At 38.9% G+C, this 25335-nt stretch overlaps 1 protein-coding gene across 4 annotated transcripts in view; it reads right to left on the bottom strand.

Moving 5' to 3' along the window:
- Window positions 1-25335, bottom strand: part of LOC150089689 (tetraspanin-5-like) — a 156037-nt gene that overhangs the window by 45095 nt on the left and 85607 nt on the right. For all 4 annotated transcript variants that reach the window (XM_090368731.1, XM_090368732.1, XM_090368733.1 and 1 more), the window contains exon 5: window positions 13061-13189. In XM_090368731.1, the coding sequence (XP_090224857.1) occupies window positions 13061-13189 (129 nt within the window). The remainder of the gene's footprint in view (window positions 1-13060; window positions 13190-25335) is intronic.

The raw sequence follows: 25335 nt of genomic DNA, 5'->3' as shown, positions 1-25335 counted from the left end.
ACATTCATAGCAGGAACAACACAAAGTGTAACAAAATCCGTTAGATCAAGACACAAAGAATTGGAAGAGATGGAACGTCTTTTATCTGTTTGGATAGAAGATCAAACAAAGAGATCAGGAACAAGTTTGCTTATGATAAAAGCAAAGGCATAGGCAATATCTGAAGACCTCAGAAATAAAGCTGAAAACCCTCAAGAAGTTCCTTCCTTTACTGCCAGTAGTGGCTGGTTCAATAATTTCAGGAAACGTCACACTTTCCATAATGTGAAATTATCAGATGACACTGCGAGTGCAGATGAAGCAGCAGCAAAGGCATTTCTGCCGATATTGAAAAAACTAATTGAGGAAGACGGCTATACACTGGACCACATTTTCAACTTTGATGAAACTGGACTGTATTGGAAAAAAATGCCATCACGAACATATCTCAAGAGAGGAATCACAAGCTTCAGGCTTCAAGGCTGCTAAGGATAGGTTGACCGTTATGTCAGGAGCAAATGCAAGTGGCGACTTGAAACTGAAGCCTGTTGTTGTTGTTTATCATGCAGTCAATCCATGAGCGTTAAAAGGGATCGTAAGGACTACCCTGGGTGTTTACTTTAGGAACAGAAGAAAAGGGTGGATGACAGGGCAGATCTTCACTGACCTTCTACTAGAAGTGTTAGCATTTAGCATTAGTAGAGGCATTTGATGCAAGAAAGCAAGCTTATGCAGCATCAGCCAAAAAAAAAAAAAAAAAACCCACTTCCACTTCACCCCTCTGTTCGTTCAAAATACCTGTCCAACTGAGTCTTAAACTTATTTAGGCTATCAACTTCCATGATAAGGGATGGAAGTCTGTTCCACCAACCAACCACCCGCTGGCTAAAGGCAAATTTCCGCACGTCTATCCTACATCTGTCTTTCCTCAATTTGAATTTATGCCCTCTCAGGTGATTATTCTGAGCTAGAGGAAGAATCCCATCAGCATTGAGCATGCTCAAACCATTCAAGGCCTTATACACCTCTATCAGATCACCTCGCTGGTGCCTAGTCTCCAGACACTGTAATTTGCAAAACTTAAGCCTTTCTTCGTAAGAGCACCCTTTGTTCCATTCACTAATCTTTTTGCCCTTCTCTGTACTCGTTCCAGCAGCTCTACATCCTTCTTGAAATGAGGCCTCCAGACATGTATACAGTACTCTAGGTGTGGCCTGACCATTGCATTATACAAGGGAATAATCACCTCCTTATCTCTGCTAGAAAAATTCCTATATATCATTGACAATACACCATGAGCTACTCTTGCAGCCCGTCTGCACTGCTCAGAGAACTTCATATCTGCCTGCACAACCACCCCCAGGTCCCTTTCATTCTCTACCACTGTCGGTGTAGTACCACAGAGTTGATACGTTGCTCTGGGGTTGCTGTTTCCCATGTGTAGTACTTTACATTTGTCAATGTTAAACTTCATTTGCCACCTCTCAGCCCATCTGCTCAACCTTTCCAGATCCTGTTGCAGCAGCATAGTGTCAGTAGTGTCCTTGACAACCCTGCCTACCTTTGTATCGTCTGCAAACTTCGACATTAAGCTTGATATACCCTCATCAATATCATTTATGAATACAGAAAACAATAATGGACCCAACACTGAACCCTGAGGGACTCCACTAATAACATTAGTCCATGACGAGCAGTGTCCATTGATTACCACTCTCTGTCTTCTCCGCCTCAACCACCCCTTTATCCACAGCAGCAATTTGCCTCCAATGCCACACTGCTCCAATTTGTGCAGCAGTCTTCAATGTGCAACAGTATCAAAAGTCTTTCTAAGATCCAAGTATATAATATCAAAGTTATTCCCTGCATCCAGTTCCTTTGTGACTGCATCATAGTATCCAATCAAATTGGTCAGGCATGACTTCCCCTTAACAAAACCATGCTGTGTCCGAGCTATAGCTGAAGTCTTGTCTAAATGATCCTGCAGTGCTTCTTTAACTAGTGCCTCCATTAATTTTCCTGGAACAGAAGTTAAACTCATAGGTCTATAATTACTTGTGTCAGCCTTTGATCCTCCTTTGTGAATTGGGGTGACATTTGCACATCCGCAGTCTGGGGGTACCTCCCCTGAGTCCAAGGAAGCTCTCATAATTATGGCTAAGGGTTTGCTTACTTCCTTTGCTGCTTCCTTTAATATAACTGGATAGATCCCATCCACCCTGGGTGCCTTTCTTGTGTTTATCTTCAACAATTTCTCCTCCACTTTACTCTCAGTTATTACAAGATTCTCTAGCTTACTGCCAGAGTTGAATACACCTCTGGCTTTCCCCTCGCTAAATAACTCCTCATGTGAATGTTGATGCAAAATATTCATTTAGTTTGTTAGCTACCTGAGCAGGATCATCAACAGTTGACCCATCGATATCAAGTGGACCAATCTGATTCATCCCCTTCCTTCTAGAGTTTACATAAGTAAAGAACTCTTTGCTGTTTTTCTTTGCATCCGTTACCAAAGATTTCCAGTAATCTGGCTTCGCCTGCCTAACCTCCTTTGTAACTTGGTTACAAATCAACTTGTATCTATCATAGGCTCTGTGTCATGTGTTAATTTGTATGTATCCCATGCATGTTTCTTCTCTGCCATATGCCTCATCAGTTCATCTGACATCCATTTAGGCCTAAACCTTGAACAATATTTCTTAGTTGGTATGTAAAGCCTAGTAGCTTCCAAGATAAGTTCTTTAAATGCTTCCCATTTTGCATTTGCTGTTGGTAACATCATCAGTTGGTCCCACTGTATAGAATTTAAATACTGTCTCAGTCCATTTGTAGTCGCCTTTTACGAAAGCAATAACCCTTCCCTTTACCCCTAATGGTAGTTACCTCTTTGAGTAAATCCCACTTCAGCACACCGTGATCACTGCCACCTAGTGGTTCATTTATCTTCAGATTCCTAATGCATGAAGAATCACTCCTGATAATCAAATCAAGAGTATTTTTCCCTCTAGTTGCCTCCCGAACATGCTGATGTAGAAAACAATCATCCAATAAATCCACAAAAGCCTTGCTAGTGTGTGAGTGACCAGCCCCCAAATTCCAGTCAATATCTGGGAAATTAAAATCTCTCATTATAAGACTCTCTGATTTACTGGCCCACTCTATTTCCCTGTACAGTTCCTTATTATACTCATCAGAGTCATTAGGCCTATAGCACACTCCTACTCTCAATTTTGATCTCCCAATGCTTATGTCACACCAAACTGACTAGACACTGCACTGTCCAGCGATGTCCACTGGCTTCACTTCCTTGGATTTTATGTATTTCTTAACTAATAGCATAACCCCTCCTCCCTTCCTATCCAGTCTATCCTTTCTGTAGACGTACTCCCCAGATTCCAGTTCTGCATTCCTTATATCTGTGTGACACCACGTCTCTGATATCCCAACAATATCTGCCTTTGATGTTTTGAGCAATACCTCAAATTCATCAAATTTATTTACTCAACTCCTAGCATTGGTGTACACGCAAGTATACATGCACCTATTTCTATTCTTAGCTACCCTAACACAACCCATGTGTTTACTTGTACCGCAATGACTCCCACTCCCGGCAGTCTCTGAAATATCCTGCATCTTGTTTTTCAGGCTTCTGCTCATTCCAATAGAAGCAGTGCAAGAATCTCTTTCACCTCTGCCAGTGGCTACTGTTAATCTATTCGTCTTTGTCTCCCCCCAAGTTAGCAGTTTTCCGACCCACCTAACACTGCCTCGATAGCATCAGCAAATATTCTTGCAAAGAATATTTGCTGATGAGGATGTGTTTCGAAGCTACTGCAAAAAGAAAAATTTGTATTTTAAGATTTTAATTATTTCGGACAATGTACCAAGTCACCCTCCAACCCTTGCTGAATTGTCACCAAACATCAAAATTCTGTTTTTACCACCTAATACAACATCTCAAGGAGTAATTGCTGCTTTTTAAGCACTATTACACAAGACGCACATTTAAGATGCTGATAGCAGAAACAGCGGGCAAAAATGCACCAACAGTTAAAGACTTTTGGAAGCGATTCAGAATAAAGAATGCAATTTACATAATTGTGGAGGCTTGGAATGAAGTGACAAAAGTATGCTTACATGGTGTTTGGTGGCCTCTTTTATCAGATGTTATTCGTGATTTTAAAGGCTTTGATCCTGTAAACGAGCTTCCTAAATTAAAAGCACATTGTGTTGCCCTCACAAAGCAGGTTGGCTTTGAAGAATTGGAGGAAGATGATTTAGAAGAGTTGCTTCAGTCTCATGAAGAACTTTTAACTGAAGAACTGCAACAACTTGTTCCTGGAGGGCAGGTGGAAGATGAGGAAGATGACGAAGTTGAATGCCTGAACGCCACCATAAAACTGCTTTCTACTTTAGAGTTATCTTCAGTTTTAAATTCATTTGAGAAAAGTATGCAATGGCTAGAAGATAACGATTATAAATAAATAAATTTTCTGTTTATACTCCGGCACGACAACCAAGTCAGTAGAGTTTGCAATAAATCGTCAATACAAATATTTATCGTATTTAGTAGTCACGGGCTTGAACCCCGGTCCACTCAAGGAACGCGTGCTATGCACTCTCGCTCCTGACCACTGGGCTACGTCAGGCCTAAAATAAATTTTCTGTTTATACTCCGGCACGACAACCAAGTCAGTAGAGTTTACAATAAATCGTCAATACAAATATTTATAGTATTTAGTAGTCACGGGCTTGAACCCCGGTCCACTCAAGGAACGCGTGCTATGCACTCTCGCTCCTGACCACTGGGCTACGTCAGGCCTCATTATAATGCAGAAAGAAGCAGAAGAGCACTTCATACAATTCGATCTGCTTTGTGAAAGAAAGAAGATTGCAAAACAACAGAAACTAGATGTCTTTTTTATGAAAACACCGAAGAAAGAGACAGAAAAGGAGAAACAGCCCTGTAGTTCTGGCGTGACCACATTTCGTCCAAAGTCCTCATTGGCATCTCCTCCACCTCCCAGTTCCGATAATGATGACAACCTGCCACCACTTTCCCCATAATTCCGCTGCTTCAATCCTTTCTCAAGCCCTTTCCCTCAAGCTGTCTTTTTAAGGTAAGATTTTTAAGGTAAGAATCTTTAATTTTTAAGGTAAGGTAAGAATCTAAATTTAAATGATTAAATTATTAATTTTACATTTTTCAACTGTGTAAGTGTTTTATTACGATTATTTATTGTGTTTGGTAATGTTTTGGTTACAAATGTGTGTCCAACCTTGGGTGGTCGGCACCTAACCCTATTTTTCCCATAGGACCTGTTGTTTATATTGCACAATTTTGCATTGCACGAGGGTTTCTAGGAACACAACTATCGTGTTATACGAGGACTGACTGTACTTGGAAATGCAGATAAGAGATAGTAGCACCTACAGAGATATTAACAACCATTTTTCAAAAATATTAGCAACCTTGAAAACAAATACATATGAATACATAAATATACATACACTGAGTGATCACTGAATTATATGACCCCCTACTTACTTAATACTGTGCTGGACTACTGTTCGAATGGATAGCAGCTGCTTTCTGCCTAGACATGGACTCCACTAGATGTCTGAAGATATTTGTAGGATCTGAAGCCTTGCTGCCTGAAAGGCTTTCCACATTTTTGGAATAGATGACAATTGTGTTTCTATATGCTTCACTTCCTGTTCCAAAATATTCTCATTATCATTATCTCATTATCAAAAATTATCATTCTTTCTGAGAAAAAATGCAACATGGCAGAGTGCACATAGTCTCCTAAGACCTTATCAGTGTAATGCTGGTCCATATGTCCCAGGGATCCTAGTTCTTGCCAGCCAAACATGTCCCATATTAAGCAATCATTGCCACCTGCCTGGATAGTGAACACCATACACAATAGTGTCCATGAACTTGTGTTGTTTGTGCCACACATCAAGGTATCCATTGGCATGTTGCACGAGGTATTTCGACTCATTTGACCAGCACACTTGTTTCCAGTCCTACAGTATCCAACCAGAATTTTGTTGACACCATAGCATTTGCCATCGATGATGATCAGAAGTGAGGGGAGGGTATCTTGAGTCATTTGTAATGGATTCCCATATGTCTGAGTGTGTGACGCATTGTCCCTTCATTTGCATGTTGTTCTTCCATTTCCCATATTGTACTGCAATGCCAACTGTCACACAGTGACCTACCATTGAGCCCGTAAAACATGCTGCACTCTTTGCTTACCATGAACATCCACTTTGCGTAATTCTTTACAGTTCTGTTGGCAGGAGGTGGTTTGACCTTTGAACAACTGACAAGATGTGCTGTTTCCAATATGGAAGCATCCAACACACGAGCTTTGACAATCATGCTCTTTTTAAACTTTGTGATATGTTTACTACGTCTCATAACTGCTACTTTATCACTAACTCGAACGACTAGATTCACAATACCACTGCTCTAGCATACAAAACTGTTCAGCTTTTTATACTGTGAGCTACATTGCACAGTCCATTACAGATGGAGTGGTCAGAATTCAGTGATCACAGTGTACAACAGCCACTGTTGAAAAAATATAAATACAGTAGGGAGTCAGTTATCTGGAATAATTAATGTCGGACCACTTCTGGATAACAAAATTTCCCGGATAATCGAACGCAAGGTAAAATTAAATAAATTCTGTTATAATGTTTTAGGGTAAAAGAAAGAGATTTATAAATTGAATTAAAAAAAAAAACAAAACAAATTTATTTAATTAAATGTATGTATGTTCGGATAGGTTATGTTAATGCAAATTATGTGGAGAAAAATTTAAAGTAATTTTTTAAAATAATGTTTGATTGTTTTTTGTGACTTTTTTTTGCTGCTAAATCTTTCAAGTTCCTTAATAATATCAATTTTATTATATTGCATTATTTCTGTTTTTCTGCCCAATTCAGTGCTGTTTCTTTTCGTTGACTAAACAATACAAAATGAAGAGAACAAAATACGTCATGGAAAATTGGGTTCACGGAGGCGAATGACTAAACTATCACTCATGGTTTCTGAGAAAACCCATTAGTCCTAATCCAATATTTCACCAGATATACGACATAAAAAAAAAAAAAAAAAAGACAGAAATGCTCTCATAGCATAATAAACATTTGTCTCAAATACTACCATTAATAAAAAAGAAGAAAGATCAAGCTTTCAAATTATTCCGAATAACCAACGTTCCGGATACCCAACATTCTACTGTATGTATATACCACTTAAACATGTAAATTTAAAAAAATTCTACTTATACTCATACAGTTATTCAATATACAGTCAGTCCTCGTATAACACGTGTTTACACTACACGAATTCGATCATACACGATTTATAAAGGAACAATATCTTATATAACACAAATCGCATTCGCTTATGCACGATTCGCCTCTGTGTTGTCAAAAAATGGGAGTCGAAGGCGGAATCACCCCAACTGAACGCAACACGATAGGAATGAAGAGAAGATTCTGAAAATGTATTTATGTTTTTTATATCAGTGAAGGGGAAACACATTTCACCATAATAAAGTAAAAACCCACACAATTTCAGCTATCGGTATTATTGCAAATGCCATTAGATCGAATTTACTACCAGTTTACAACAGATTCCACTAGCAGAAACACAACTGGAAATTGTTTTATGGTAGTAACCCCCAGAAATGTGCTTTAGTAAAATGTGAGGTGTTAATAGTGTATCTCTGCCTTTACGGTGTTGTTTATTCAGTTGCTACATGCGCGCAGCTTTGCTTATGTGTATCAAGCGTGCCTCCTCATTTTGTAATTGTGCTTTATTCCCTAAAAATGAGTGAAATACTTAAAAGGTGTGAAAAGGAAGCTATAAACAGAGGCGGAGAAGCTATAAACTGGGTCAAAAATTCTTACCTGGGAAAATTTATAGTGGCCTCATACTATGGTTTATGGCCAAATTCACACCGGCCTCTGGCCCACCGGGATTTCCCTGGTAAGGCTTATGGCCAGTCCGCCACTGTCGATAGAGAAAAAATATGAAATTGTGAAACGCTTTGAGCGAAATGAAAGACCATGTAATATTGCACATGCTACAGGCCTAAATGAGACAGCGCAGAGAATTAGAAAGAATGCAGAGAAAATAAAAACTTTCATAGCAGGAATAACTCAAAGTGTAATTAAAATCCATTAGATCAAGACACAAAGAGTTGGAAGGGATGGAATGGCTGTCATCTGTTTGGATAGAAAATCAAACAAAAAACAAGTTTGTTTACGATAGAAGCAAAAGCATTAGCAATATTTTATTATGTAATAAAATACGTATTTTATTATGATTATTTATTGTGTTTGGTAATGTTTTAGTTACAAATGTGTTCAATGTTGGGTGGTTGGCACCTAACCCTACTTTTCCCATAGGGCCTGTTGTTTATATTGCACGAGGGTTTCTAGGAACACAACTATCGTGCTATACGAGGACTAACTGTACTCAAAAGAGTTGAAAGTGCACCCTCTTCTCAAAATAAAATTTAATGAAAAGATCACATAATTTTTTTCATTAAAATGTTCAAAATCAAATTAGAATAATTTTTGAATAAAAATTCTATAATTTTAATCTCCTACAATTAGTACAATCATTTATATTGTCGAAGCTCTTTATAGTGTCCCTCCAGGGAAATGAGAAAAACAGTTATTATATAATGACAGTTCATAAAAGCAACAAAGAAATTTAAACAGTACATGTAATTCTATTAATACAACATAGTATAATCTAATTCAAAATATGTAGTACATATTTTGAATTTGAAGATTGCACATTTTGCATTGATTGTATGGTGTAGTAAAATTAATTTGTAAATTATGCATGTACATTGACACTGAGTGGACAGAAATCATGGGATACTTACCTAGTAACAGGCAGACCCACCTTTCGCCCAGATAAGGTCAGTCACACGTCGAGGCATTAAGTCCACGAAAGCATTCCACAGGTATTTCCATCCATGCTTGCTGCACCATTGTCCATAATTCCGTCGCATTCCTGGGTGGAGGATCAAAAGCTTGCATTCCAAAGGTACTCCACAGGGTTCACGTCCAGTGAATGGGGAGACTATTTCAAGGTGGTAAAATCTGCAGAATGCTCTTTGAATCATGTTCTAGTCACCACGGCTCTGTGGGGAGGTGCACTGTCCTGCTGGAAGAGTCCATTGCCATGTGGGTGCACGATGACCACAAAGGGATGCAGATGGTGTGCAAGGATGGACACTTAAACTGGACCGTTCAGAGATGTGTCTAGATGTACCGGACATCCAAATGTGTGTCAATTGAACATCCCCAGACCATTGCCGACCATTCACCTGTCTGAACAGTTCCTTGTTGAGATGACGGGTGCATAGTATCGTGCGGTTTCTGCTGGATACACTCCCTCCCGTCCACTTGAAATGACTGGAAACAGGACTCATCGGACCAGGAGACCTGTCTTCAATCATCCAAGTGACGATGTTCTTTTGCCCAGTTGAGGCGTAGAATCCTGTGTCGTGGTGTTAGCAATGGGACTCTGGTGGGTCGGCGACTCCCATAACCCATTGCAGCTAATGGTCTCGGTGGAGACGTTTCTGGCACCTTCCCAGTTGAAGTCTGAGCTACTGTCTACTGTCGCTCTACAGTTGGTTGAAACAATATGAGACAGATGTCGACGGCCACGTTCATCCACCTTTCTCCTCCCACAGTGCTATCCACGATGAGATATTATTTCAGAAATGGCATGTTCCCAATACACTCTTGATATTGTTGAATGGGGATAGTGCAATTTCTGTACCAGCTCTGTGATAGGGTGACCCATACATTGGGCACCCACAATCATCCCCCTTTCAAAGTCTGTTAACTCATGACATTTATCCATACTGACAACAAATTACTGTCTACGTGAATGCAGTTTACCTATTTACTTGTCAAGCGGTGGGTTCATTCAATAGCAAGAGGGATGATAGCATCGTGTTGCCCAGGAACCCCGTGAATTCTATCCTTTCGGTGTACACTAACTTCATACAGTAGTACATTTGTAGTAGTATCTGTGCATGGGTATACTTAATATACTTACACGTATATCAAGGTCTAGTGGCAGAGGAAGTTTTAAAAGAGAATTATGAATGCATGATAGCAAGTCACCTTCATCAGTAGACTGCACTTGAAAGTTACTAATCTTTGTGGAACATCCTCCAACAAAACTTGTTGAACCACAGTAGATTCCTCCTCTTCTTCCTCACTACAAATTTCAGGTTCCATTACATCTGTTCCTGATACATGCAATGCCTGTACCCACTTCAGTGCAGTTGTCAAAAAATGTCTTCTTGCAAGTTTGAATAATGATGCACATCCCCAAAACTTCATTATTATTGGACTGTTCTTCATGATTACTAGAGGAAGAAACAAAGCTTTATTCATTGCATCACTTCAACAAATATTCAACATGTTTGAAGCAGTTGGCCACCATTTTTTTTGTCAACCTCATCACTGAGGTTTACAGACAAATACATTGCCATTGACCCCTGCTGCACATCGATTTGGCACACATTAGATTACGAAGAACCGCTGCCACATTACGTGGCAAGTGCTGTGGCGATTGCAGATAGGCCATTCACTTGGCAGTGAGGGAATGCAGTCATCCACAAACAGCAAAATTTTAGTAATTTCCCTGCTCATTTTGAGATTAATTCTTTGCAGATTTTTGATGACAGAGCCTTTTAGTTTGCTCGATACATAGTCTGCAGTGTCTAAAAATCTTTAAAGCATTATGGCTTCCTGGTTTTCCCAATGATTGAGAGGTAGCTTTTCTGTGCCAGAAATATTTACTGCTAGGAATGGTAGTCTATTGTTTGCTTTTTCTTTCCCTGGCATTATATTTTTTTACTTTTAAATGGTAGCAGCTTAAAAAAAAAAAAAAAAAAAAGTCTAGTATCATCAGCATCGACAATGTTTATGTCAAAAAAACATTTTTTTAACTCCTTCCTTTTCTTTGTAGTTTCAATGTCGATAGCTACATTTTTGCCACACACTTTTCTTGAAAGACAGCCCATGACAAGTCTTAAATTACAGTAACCATCATAGGAAGACCTGAATTTTTCAACACTGAATACTAAAAGATTTGTCTACAGGAATGTTTCTTGTATTCTGACACAATCTGAATACTTCATTGCCTTTTGTGCCCTGGTCCTACCCAGTGCAGCAGATTTCTCTAAGGTTCCAATCTATTTTTCAACCTTTCAGAATGGTGAAGCATATACTCTTAGTAATGTCAAATTGTTTAGCAATGTTGATCTTCGAATGCATCCCATTATCTATAGCTTATGATATCTTAATTTTGTCTCTGACTAGCATATCAATAAGCATACATATTGACAGACTTAGTTTATATAAACCCCGTATAACACAGTACTTCTACAACACAGTTTCACTCTAACACAATTGATAAATTGCAGCAATCCTCGCACAACACGATACTTATATACATGGTTCTGCTCTAACACGGTTTGAGAATTGCGGGAAATCTCGTATAACACGGTATTTTTGAGCTTTTGTGCTAAGAAAACCCTGCTATTATGTTAGATGTAATTTTCAATATGTTTGCATTCTTTTTTTGTGAATCCCTGCTGTTGACTCGCTAGTCATTATCGCTTCGTGATATTTTTTTAAACCACATATCTGGAGGTCCCTACCAATAAAAATAATTTGCAGTTTTCGGTTTATTAGTCTTTTCTGTTAGTGTAATCAGTTATAAATGGGTAGTAAACTCGATCTTCTTATATTTGCCATAGTACCATCGATAGCTGGAATTCTGTGGGTTTTCAGGTTATTATGGTGAAATGTGTTTTCCCCTTCCATGAAATATTCAATCATATAAAAAACATAAATAAAAATTTTCAGAAACTCATTACTGCGTATCGTGTTTGTTGCAACTTGTGCATGGCGTGTTCTTTGTTATTAATTGCTTATTTTTACTGTTTTAAATTTTACAGCAAAAAAAAAAAAAAGTCAGTGAACAGAAATATCAATTGGTATGTACATATTACAGTTTGTATTAATTAAGCTATGTACGTAAGCGTAAATTTATTTTTATTTTGCTAACTGGAAAATATTCTTCCGATTTTAATGAATCATTTTTAATTGGTAAGGTAATAAAGTTAAATTTGTGCTTTATATCTTTAAAGTGGAGGTCCACTGTGTATTTTGTTGGGAGATCCCTGGGTGAGGTACTGTGCTATTGAACTCGTGCTTGTCTGATACCATAAAAAATTGTAACTTCGAAATATGCAGTTCGTGACTTTTAAAGAGAGCAGAACATACACGAAATCTAGACGCTGCAGAAAAGATTGTGCTTAGCAGTGATGAAGAGGAAGAAAATTAAATGAACATACATTATCTGATACATAAATATCACAGTTCATAAGGTAAGATGTTTGTTCAGTTATTACTATTTAAGTTTCTACTATTATAAAAATAATAGTTAAAAAATTAAGTTATTACTACAATAAAAATTAAGTTTCCGATAGTTATAAAAAATGGTGTATTTTTCTTAGCTTTTGGAATGTAACCCCCTTTTTGTACTGGTTCTTAGTCTCGTATAACACAGTTTTGCATTACACAGGATTTTGTAGGAACCAAACTACCATGTTATACGAGGGTTACCTGTACAAAAAAAAATTAATGTCTAGTAGAAGTTAATTTCATTATTTCAAGGAGTGTGAGGATTGCCAATATGAAATTTCTCATAATCAGCCTGAAAGCTCATCATTAACTTCAATACATTAGCTCTCATTTTGAATATGAATAATGTAATAAAAAAAGTAAAAACAAGATAGAGTGGGGAAATATTTGGTCATTATAGAGAATCTGGTTTTTTTTGAGGTCTTTATAATGAATATAAAATGGCATTACGTTTATGGGAAAATCAGCTATTATAATATGCTGGGATTAAAAAGAGGGTGGCTATAAAGAGCTTTGACTGTATTACAAGCAAGAAGTGTACATTTATTCAGGCAAAATGTTCTAAATTTAACAAAACACTTACATTGGGCTGTGGCTTACAGCAAGAAAATGGGACCCCACAAGCTTCTCGACTGCCAACATCTATACTTGAACAATTAAAATACACATTCATGTCCCAGTCTTTGGGTCCTTCAATTCCACAACATTCCAACTATCACATAAGAGTTAACAATAAACAAGATTATAAAATTGATTATAATATAAATTAATTCTAAACAAGTGAATTAAATAGAGATAAATTAGACATAAAATAATTTTATATATATATATATATATATATGCACGGATGCGCACGCACACGAGCCAAAACATTATGACCACCTACCTAATATGATGTTGGTCCTCCATGTGCAGCTAAAACAGCTCGTAGTCGGCGAGGCATGGATGCTACAAGATTTTTAAATGTGTCTTGTGGTATCTGGTACCAACACGTAACTAGCAAATCCTTTTAACTCCTGTAAGTTCCGTGGTTGAGACACCACAGATTGAAGTTGCTGTTCCAACACAAACCACAGATGCTCGATGGGATTGACATCTGGGGAATTTGAAGGCTAGGGCAATACCTGGAAGTCTTCCTCACGTTCTGCAAACCAGTCTCGAACAATCTGGGTATTGTGGCATGGTGCATTATCCTGTTTAAAGATGGTACTGCCAGAGGGTGAAAGGGAGTACCTGGTCAGCAATGTTTAGGTAAGTAGTAGACGTCAGAGTGCCCGGCACATGGTATCACAGCAGAACATTGCCCAAAGCGTGGCACTGCTGCCACCGGATTGTGTTCATCCCACGGTGCATCCAGGCACCATCACTTCCCCAGGTAAACGACGCAGATGTACCCAGCTGTCCACATGGTGCAACGGGAAACATGATTCATCAGACCAGATGACCTTCTTCCAATCACTCAAGGTCCAGTTTCGATGCTCGCAAACACATTGTAGGCACTGTCGCCAGTGAACCATGGTTAGCATGGGCACTTTGAGTGGCCTGCGGCTACGCAGGCCCATTTTCAGCAGAGTTCAATGTACTGTGCGTTGTGATACATTACTCCAATCACCAGCATTCCAATTTCCAGTGAGTTGCGCCACAGCCGCCCTTCTGTTGCCATGTACCATCTGGGAGAGCTTCGCTCACCTCGAGCATTGATGAGCCGTGATCATCCAACACCTCTCTGGCGGTTCATGGGTTTCCCCTTCTCTGACCACTTTCAGTAGGTACTAACCACGGCTGACTGTGAGTAGCCCACCAGCCGTGTCGTTTCGGATATGCTCTGACCCAGTCGTCTGGCCATTACAATTTGGCCTTTGTCAAACTCACTTAAGTCTGCTGCCTTTCCCACGTGAAGAACAAGAGTAACACTGATTAACAGAAATCAGTATCAGGCGTTTTTTTATACTGTGTCCCAACCCGCGCTGTAGTTCACCTGTAGTTGCTTTGATTTGCATAATGACTCGCTGGTTATAATGTTTTGGCTGAAATGTTATAAAAATGCTGCAAGGATGATTCAAAATTTTATAAAATTCATTATGTATTGCTTCTACAAATTAAAATTTATAAATTATGCAGTTTTACATGAATAACGTTGAGTAAGTACAGTAAAAATAACTAAAATACTTAATTTTTTCCTTCTTGCAATACTTTTGGCCAGGATTGTATCTAAACTTTCATTATACAGTACAGTAATACCCCGACTTACGCTACCCCGATTTACGCGAACTCTGAGTTACGCGGTTCTTGATTTTTTCGTTTGGCAACGCTGCCGCCCACTATCTTCAAGGTCGTTTTTCATATGTTATCGATATCCGGTGCGACGGCGGAGATTGAGAGCGAAAGATGAACAAAATTCAACTTTGCTGCTTTTATGTTTTTTTATATCAGTGAAGGGGAAACACATTTCACCATAATAACGTAAAAACCAACACAATTCCAGCTATCGGTATAATCGCAAATGCAATTAGATCGAGTTTACTACCAGTTTATAACAGATTTCACTAGCAGAAACGCAACTGGATTTTTATTGTTTTATGGTAGTAACCCCTAGAAATGTGAGGTGTTAATAGCATATCTCTGCCTTTATGGTGTTGTTTATTCAGTTGCTACATGCACGCAGCTTTGTTTATGCGTATCAAGCGTGCTCCTCGTTTTGTAATTGTGCTTTATTCCCTAAAAATTAGTAAAATTAAAAGGTGTGAAAAGGAAGCGTCCTGGTGAAGACACTGCAGATTCAGAGAGAAAAAGAAAAGCAATTATCGATAAACAGAGGCGGACTGGATCAAAAATTCTTACCCGGGAAAATTTATAGTGGCCTCACACTATGATTTATGGCCAAAATCACACTGCCCACCTGGATTTCCCCGGTAAGGCTTATGGCCAGTCCGCCTCTGTCGATAGAGAAAAAATATGAAATTGTGAAACGCTTTGAGCGAAATGAAAGACCATGTGATATTGCACGTGCTACAGGCCTAAATGAAGCAACGGCGAAAAGCACATGACAATTGCAAACTTGACAGGCTGAAAATTGAAAAGATCTCAATTGTAAAGGGCTTAAAAATTTTAGAAAACATAGACTCCAACGAAGAACGCGTTATAGCTACAAAGCAAGGAATAAAAAAATTATTAGCTTGCTACGAAGAAATTCTGCGTGAAAAAAAGGAACGCGCTGTGTCGTCAGACGAATTTGTTAGATTTTATGAAGCCATCGACATCGAAATAACTTTTTAACGTAAGTCATTTGTTTTTTTAATACATATTTTGTATTAATATGTATAAAGAACTGCAATTTTATTAATATTTTTCTTCTAAACTAGTGTTTTTGTTAGTCCTTGGTCCCAATTAAGCAAAATTTATATGTATTTATATGCAAAGTTGTACCCCGACTTACGCGAATTCGACTTACGCGATTTTCGTCGGACCCACCTATCGCGTAACTTCGGGGTATTACTGTACATTAATAAACGAATATCATATGTTGTACTGTATTTGCTCTAGCCAAGATAAAATAGTATTATTAAAACTACCCCAAATTTATCTTTGCCTAAGAAGGGCTATGCCAGTAAGACTAAACTTCTCAAAAGGGGTATGTGATTATTGTAAGTTTGAGAAACACTGCTTTACATTAATGATATGTGTGAGTAGAAATAAAGGACATACCTCTACATGTTTGACAAAAAAGCATGGGAATAATGAAAAGAGAATGAACCAATTTTAGCGGTACAGAAATCATACTTTAATGACTACGAATTTCCCATTATGCTCCCAGAATTGAGTAATCCAGTAATCCTTAAAAGTTCTACCACTGATAATAAAATGGTGCAAGTACCTTGTATTTTCTCAATGAAGAACTCCAACTGGAACTCCAACTATCCTACATAGAGTCCTATATGGAATCCTACACTGCTGTTCTATCTAGGTCTCCATTCTGTTTAAGTACTGCAATGAACCCAATAAATTTAGAGAAAAGGCTTCAGGCATATAAGAATAACAAAGCACTGCTGTACAAGTAATGTTACATGCGTACTCAAAGCCTCTCTCTAAATTTACTTGAGTTTTAGACTTTTGATATGTATTATCCAATACAACACTAATGTCAAAACATAATTCTTTGCATGGCTTTGACTTGCTCTTGGTAAGTATCTGGGAAACATTCTACAAAGCAGTGATTTTCTAGTTACGAAATTTCAAACAACATCTGATGTTTCTTGTTGAGTTGTTGGGTCCATACAGAATTTTCCAAATACCTGATTTTAAAAGATACTGATCTAAGCATAATTTATGCAAAGACTTGTTTTTGTCTGTTAAAATTATCATCAATAGAGAATTAGGTATGCTTCGTTAAATCACTTGTGATGGCTGTATTGACCTTTGTTGATACAGCCAGCAATGGTGGTGCAATGGAAACTGATGGCATGGTCAAGGTGGAGGCAGTGCAAAACAGTATGTAAAACTGACTGAAATGTCAGTCAATAAAATGATAAGGTGGCCCTTTGGATGTTCTGAGAGTCGAATGTAGGTTTTCTAGAGAATGTTCTCATTCCGGTACTTGTTCAGGTTTTGATGCATTAGTAATAGCAATGGCCACATGGTGCAAGGAAACTTATGGCTTATAGTGCAGCAGCAAAAAAATAAAAAAAATAATAAAAATAAAATAATAATAAGAAGAAAATAAAAAATAATAAAAATAAGAAGAAAATAAATAATTAATAAGAGAAAAGGAAACTGACAACATATGCATTTCCCTTCTCCCATAGGTAATCCAGCTGACCTTTGAATTACCCAAACTAGGTAACTTTTCCAGTAATTTATAACTTTCTGGCTAAAATAAAACTTCCTGCAATCCAGTCTAAACATCTCCTCTCGTAACTTGAATTTATGGCCCCTAGTTCTAGAATCATTTATAACTGAAAATTTCATCCTCATTCCTTTCACTTATGCCTTTCAGAGCCTTAAACACCTCAAATCAAGTCTCCTCTAAGGTGTCTATTTTCCAACATATTCAAAGCTTTCCTCATATGGACGCCCTTTTTCCAATCTCACCAGGCGAGTTACTCATCTCTGGACTCCTTCGAGAAGCAAAATGTCTTTCTTATAGGTGTGGTCTCCATATTTGAACACAGTATTTCAAGTGTGGTCTAACAATAGCTTTATATAATGGGATTATGACATCCTTATCTCTATTAGCAATTGTTCAATAAATCATTGATAGGACACCATGGGCCTTCCTTGCAACCTGTCTACAATGCTTGGAGAACTTGTCTAACTGCATCGTAACACCCAAGTCCCTTTCCTCCATCACCGGCTTTAGTTCAACTCCACCAAGTGTATAATTTATTTTGGGGTTACTGTTACCCAGGTGTTCCTCACCTTAAACTTTGCTGAATTAAGCACAGTTTTTTCTGACCATCCCCGAAGTCTATGTACATCACTCTACATCACCACGCTGTAGCTTGGCAGTGATCAATAACTACTCTAGCAACCTTTAGATCATTTAAAAATTTAGACATCATGCCCTCTATCCTTTCATCAATGTCATTTCAGAAAATCGAAAACAACAGTGGTTCCAATACTGATCCTTGGGGAACCCCACTTCTTACATCAACCCAATCTGAGGAATAACCATTTATCACAACCCTCTGCCTCCTGCCCTGAAGCCATCCAGCTAACCATTTAAGGATTTTCACTGTGATTCTAACCAGTTCCAGCTTATAAAGTAACTACTCAGGTGGGATTGAGTCAAATCCCTAAGTGCAGCACTTCAGTGACTCTGTCAAAATAGATAACCAGATTAGTTAAACATGATTTTCCCTTTACAAAACCATGCTGAGATGTATCCTTCAGAATTCCATTTCTTTCTAAATGATCCTGAATTCCACCCTTGATCACTGTCCCTATGATTTTCTCTACTACTGAAGTTAGACTGACTGGCTGGTAATTTCCCACTTCACTCTTAGAACCACCCTTATGTACTGGAGATACATTGACACTTTTCCAATCCAAAGGAATTACTCCCATCCAGTAATGCTTTCATAATTAGCCTCAATGGTTCAATGCACTCATTTGCTGCCTCCCTTAAGATTATAGGATATGCCATCAACTCGAGGAGCCTTACTGGCCTGTAGGCTCGACAGTTTTTCATTAAATAAACATGTGAAATTTCACCATCATTAATTACATTTTTCAACTTCACTTACATAATTTCTCATTGACACAAGGGTTTTTCTTCCGTAAATATCAACACAAAGTAACTGTTGAATTCATCTGCAACTTCAGTTGGGGTATCTAATACTATCCCACGTCCATTACATAAGGGTCTGAAATGGACGTGGGATAGTAAGGGTCTATAAATTTGCATTTATATATGTGAAGAATTCCTTATCCCCACTCTTTGCTAGCCATTTCTCATAATCTGCCTTTGTCAGCCTAACCTTTTCTGTCGCACTATTACAGATCACTTTGTAGCTGTTATAGGCTTCAGTATGTTTTATTGCTCTGTACCTTTTTCTGCTCAAGTAATCTGGCAACTTCCTTATTCATCAAACTTGGAATCTTCCTTGTGGAGTATTTTTTTAATGGAATACTAGGGGGCTCCACCCCCCTGCTCGCCAACCCCCGCACACACTTTTCTACGTAATATGTAGAGGTATGATGTAGTAAGTCAAATGTTTTCTATGTAAAAGACACCTGTTGAAATGCACTGATCGATATCTAATCTAATATATAAAAGAAAATAGAAAGTGTAAGAAAAAACTATAAAAAGTAAAATTGTGTGAATGAAAGTTATTATTAATTGCATGTTTTATCTTAGCCTCTTCACCAGACAGACTGATGGCTATGCAGGCCCTCACGGGCCTCATGGTTATCCAAGCTGACACCACGCTGTAGCTTTTCCAAGCTGGCATGGTGTGGGATACTGACACTGGCCATTAGGGTCAGAGGTGAATTGCTAAAAAAATTAGCATTGGAACGCTCGTCGTAAAAAAATAGTAAAGGAATGCTCGTTCTCCAGAAGACTATATGTTAATGCCATATCAACTGTACAGTAACTGAATCAGACTTCAGACTCATGGTTCATAGAATAACCAGTTCTAGCATTCAGCTCACGGCGAATCAAAATGCAGCATTTGCATGCATCACAGTATATCTCATTCATTGGATCTCTTGATCTAACACATTGTACTTTAGTAAGAAACATTCAAGTTTCATTGCGAAATTTGGGAAACAGGGAACATGCTTTGTAAAAAGGATAGGTGGAACAGGACCAGGGTATGTCTGCCAGGGGCAAAGGTTGATGACGTTGTAGAGCAGATATCATCTTTTAAGGGCACAAAAGGTGATATAGTTGTACACGTTGGCACTAATGATATCAAGAGTAGGAGACCGGCAGAATTGCTTAACAAGTACAGGTCACTGTTGAAAAAAAGCCGTGAAATAGGGTTGAATTTGAAAGTGTCTGCAATTCTGCCCAAACACGATAGGAGGGAGTATATGATGAGAGCCTTGTCGATCAATTCGGCCCCGGAAAGATTGTGCAAGGCTCAAGGGGTAGAATTTTTTTCAGCCTGGACTGTACTTGTTAAAACGAGAGATTGCTTCTACAGGGATGGGATACACTTAAATAGAAAGGGTGCAAGAATATTTGCTGATGCTATCGAGGCAGTGTTAGGTGGGTTGGAAACCTGCTAGCTTGGGGGGAAACAAAAACGAATAGATTAACAGTAGCCACTGGCAGAGGTGAAAGAGATTCTTGCACTGCTTCTATTGGAATGAGCAGAAGCCTGAAAAACAAGATGCAGGATATTTCAGAGACTGCCGTGAGTCATTGCGGTACAAGTAAACACATGGGTTGTGTTAGGGTAGCTAAGAATAGAAATAGGTGCATGTATACTTGCGTGTACACCAATGCTAGGAGTTTAGTAAATAAATTTGATGAATTTGAGGTATTGCTCAAAACATAAAAGGCAGATATTGGTGGGATATCAGATATAAGGAATGCGTGGTGTCACACAGATATAAGGAATGCAGAACTGGAATTTGGGGAGTACAACGTCTACAGAAAGGATAGACTGGATAGGAAGGGAGGAGGGGTTATGCTATTAGTTAAGAAATACATAAAATCCAAGGAAGTGAAGCCAGTGGACATCGCTGGACAGTGCAGTGTCGAGTCAGTTTGGTGTGACATAAGCACTGGCAGATCAAAATTGAGATTAGGAGTGTGCTATAGGCCTAATGACTCTGATGAGTATAATAAGATACTGTACAGGGAAATAGAGTGGGCCAGTAAATCAGAGAGTCTTATAATGGGAGATTTTAATTTCCCAGATATTGACTGGAATTTGTGGGCTGGTCACTCACAGACTAGCAAGGCTTTTGTGGATTTATTGGATGATTGTTTTCTACATCAGCATGTTCAGGAGGCAACTAGAGGGAAGAATACTCTTGATTTGATTATCAGCAGTGATTCTTCATGCATTAAGAATCTGCAGATAAATGAACCACTAGGTGGCAGTGATCAGTGTGCTGAAGTGGGATTTACTCAAAGAGGTAACTACCATTAGGGGTAAAGGGAAGGGTTATTGCTTTTGTAAAGGCGACTACAATGGACTGAGACAGTATTTAAATTCTATACAGTGGGACCAACTGATGATGTTACCAACAGCAAATGCAAAATGGGAAGCATTCAAAGAACTTATCTTGGAAGCTACTAGGCTATACATACCAATTAAGAAATATTGTTCAAGGTTTAGGCCTAAATGGATGTCCAATGAACTAATGAGACATATGGCAGAGAAGAAAAATGCATGGGATACATACTAATTAACACATGACACAGAAGCCTATGATAGATACAAGTTGATCTGTAACCAAGTTACAAAGGAGGTTAGGCAAGCGAAGGCAGATTACGAGAAATCTTTGGCATGGGATGCAAAGAAAAACAGCAAAGAGTTCTTTACTTATGTTAACTCTAGAAGGAAGGGGATGAATCAGATTGGTCCACTTGATATCGATGGGTCAACTGTTGATGATCCTGCTCAGGTAGCTAACAAACTAAATGAATATTTTGCATCGACATTCACACAGGAGGAGTTATTTAGCGAGGGGAAAGCCAGAGGTGTATTCAACTCTGGCAGTAAGCTAGAGAATCTTGTAATAACTGAGAGTAAAGTGGAGGAGAAATTGTTGAAGTTAACACAAGAAAGGCACCTGGGGTGGATGGGATCTATCCAGTTATATTAAAGGAGGCAGCAAAGGAAGTAAGCAAACCCTTAGCCATAATTATGAGAGCTTCCTTGGACTCAGGGGAGGTACCCACAGACTGGAGATGTGCAAATGTCACCCCAATTCACAAAGGAGGATTAAAGGCTGGCAAAAGTAATTATAGACCTGTGAGTTTAACTTCTGTTCCAGGAAAATTAATGGGGGCACTAGTTAAAGAAGCACTGCAGGATCATTTAGACAAGACTTCAGCTATAGCTCGGACACAGCATGGTTTTGTTAAGGGGAAGTCTTGCCTGGCCAATCTGATTGGATACTATGATGCAGTCACAAAGGAACTGGATGCAGGGAATAACTTTGATATTATATACTTGGATCTTAGAAAGGCTTTTGATACTGTTGCACATGGAAGACTGCTGCACAAATTGGAGCAGTGTGGCATTGGAGGCAAATTGCTGCTGTGGATAAAGGGGTGGCTGAGGGGGAGACAGAGTGGTAATCAATGGACACTGCTCGTCGTGGACTAATGTTATTAGTGGAGTCCCTCAGGGCTCGGTGTTGGGTCCATTATTGTTTTCTGTATTCATAAATGATATTGATGAGGGTATATCAAGCTTAATGTCGAAGTTTGCAGACGATACAAAGGTAGGCAGGGTTGTCAAGGATACTACTGACACTATGTTGCTGCAACAGGATCTGGAAAGGTTGAGCAGATGGGCTGAGAGGTGGCAAATGAAGTTTAACATTGACAAATGTAAAGTACTACACATGGGAAACAGCAACCCCAGAGCAACGTATTAACTCTGTGGTACTACACTGACAGTGGTAGAGAATGAAAGGGACCTGGGGGTGGTTGTGCAGGCAGATATGAAGTTCTCTGAGCAGTGCAGACGGGCTGCAAGAGTAGCTCATGGTGTATTGTCAATGATATATAGGAATTTTTCTAGCAGAGATAAGGAGGTGATTATTCCCTTGTATAAGGCAATGGTCAGGCCACACCTAGAGTACTGTATACATGTCTGGAGGCCTCATTTCAAGAAGGATGTAGAGCTGCTGGAACGAGTACAGAGAAGGGCAACAAGATTAGTGAATGGAACAAAGGGGTGCTCTTACGAAGAAAGGCTTAAGTTTTGCAAATTACAGTGTCTGGAGACTAGGCACCAGCAAGGTGATCTAATAGAGGTGTATAAAGCCTTGAATGGTTTGAGCATGCTCAATGCTGATGGGAATCTTCCTCTTGCTCAGAATAATCACCTGAGAGGGCATAAATTCAAATTGAGGAAAGACAGATGTAGGATAGACGTGCGGAAATTTGCCTTTAGCTAGCGGGTGGTTGGTTGGTTGGTGGAACAGACTTCCATCCCTTGTCGTGGAAGTTGATAGCCTAAATAAGTTTAAGGCTCAGCTGGACAGGTATTTTGAACGAACAGAGGGGTGAAGTGGAAGTGTTTTTTTTTTTTTTTTTTTTTGGCTGATGCTGCATAAGCTTGCTTTCTTGCATCAAATGCCTCTACTAATGCTAATTTATATTTTTGTTTTAAATAAATTTTTAAAGAAATCTATTAATTTTAAAGATTACTATTAATATATATTTTTAGAGGCAATGGGTAAAATAGATATTTCTGCCTCCCCTTTGATTATGCCATTGTTTCATAATATTAAATGTATAAATTTAATGATTTCCTATTATGACATTTAGAAAAAAGGAACTGGAGCGCCATTCCGGTGTGTTCCGGACCGAATACACCAGTGATTAGGGTAACCCCAGGCCAGTGTAAGACAGAGCTGCAAAAGGCACGCTCCACCATAGGAATCTCTTTCCCTATGTTCTTTTATTCCTACCACTTGGGGTGGTCGGGTCTCCTTTCCACAACTGCCCTCCCCCACCCTGTGTGGTGCTACCCCCTTTTGCCTGGTGGCTCACCCCACCACCTAATTTCAACTCCCAACCTCTGGACATCCTGCACCAGGGGTTCCCTTACTGTCTCCTCTTTTAAATCAGGTGAGTGCCTCAACACTATCCCCTCTGTTCTCTACCCCTTTTATCCAACCCTCTTCCTCTCTCCCCATTATCTCCTTTCTAATAAAATTTTTTTTTTTTTTTGGGCTCTCCTTGGATGCCTAGGTTACCCCAGGATTCATCCCCACCAGAGCTTTCTTCTTTCCTAATGTGTCCTGGCCCGCCTTCCCGTGATGGTAACTGGGGTTAGTGACTCTCCACAGACCCCCAGGCTAAGTGGCCATAGGAACAACACAACCCACATTAACACACACCCTGGCCATATGCAGAGTAAAAATGCAGAGTTGGGGGAGATCTCCAGTGCCGCCAGACAAAAGAACACTGTCACTGTGATTGATATCTAATCAGGAAATGACCTATGTAATTATTTACCTGTGCATTTATAGTGCGAAGCATTTTCAAGGTCGAATAAATATCACTATGTAATTATTTAAATGCATTCAACATAGGTCACTTAGGAATAGGCCTTTTGCTTCAGGTTCCCATAATGCACGAGGAATATTGTTGCAGCCAAAAGAGCAGGACTAAAATATTTACAAACTATACAAATACAGTGGATTCTGGTTATTTGGGCCACCGATTAATCGGGGCAGCCGTTTATTTGGGGCAAATCTTAAAAAAACAGAAACCAATCGAGAAAATAGCCAGGGTTTACTTCGCTTAATTGGGACAGCATGCCGTTTAATCGGGGCAGGAGACCGCAGCATTGGAGATTACCTTATGATTGTCTCCAACGGTACCACGTGGTTCGGTCGAAATTCTGGAGGTCACAACCATAACACAATAAAAACAATTAGCAGTCACCTGTTTATTGGGCTTTTCTGTTAGTGAAATTATCATAAACGGACAGTAAACTCGATCTTACTGAATTTGCGATAATATCGATAGCTGGAATTCTGTGGGTTATTATGGTGAAATGTGTTGACACTTCCATGAAATCTTCAATCGTATAAAAAAATTAATTTTCAGATCTTCTCTTTATTCCTATTTTCAAAGCTTTGTAACTCGTTACTCAGTTCTCTCTTGCGCGTATCGTGTTACTTGCAATTTGTGTGTGCCGTGTTCTTTGTTATTGATTGCTAATCTTTTTACTGTTTTAAATTTTAACCCCCACCCACAAATGTCAGTGAACAGAAATGTCAACTAGTTCGTATGTACTTATTACAGTACTTTAAAATAACTAAATGCACAAGGCATAATACATTAGGAGTTTAATATCTATATAATATCGGTGTGTAGATACACCATAGACAACTCTTAAGAAACTACAAAGTAGTTGTTGTAGGCATCATTTGCTCTTTCTCATATTGTGCTCTGCCTTCACGACGAGTTGCCATGATATTGCACTACTTCGAATAAGTAAAGCTTCACTAATAGAGAAGACTATTGTTACTTATTCTCAGTGAGTACCACCACTCAGACATGTTTCAAGGCTATTGGCCTATCATCAGTGGGTAGTGCAATATCATGGCAACTCGTCGTGAAGGCAGAGCACAATATGAGAAAGAGCAAATGATGCCTACAACTACTTTGTAGTTTTTTAAGAGTTGTCTATGGTGTATCTACATGCCGAT

Source organism: Mastigoproctus giganteus, chromosome 2 (assembly GCF_048544385.1).
Source record: "Mastigoproctus giganteus isolate SK-2022 chromosome 2, ASM4854438v1, whole genome shotgun sequence".
Classification (NCBI taxonomy): domain Eukaryota; kingdom Metazoa; phylum Arthropoda; class Arachnida; order Uropygi; family Thelyphonidae; genus Mastigoproctus; species Mastigoproctus giganteus.
This window is presented reverse-complemented; position numbering and strand designations above follow the sequence as displayed.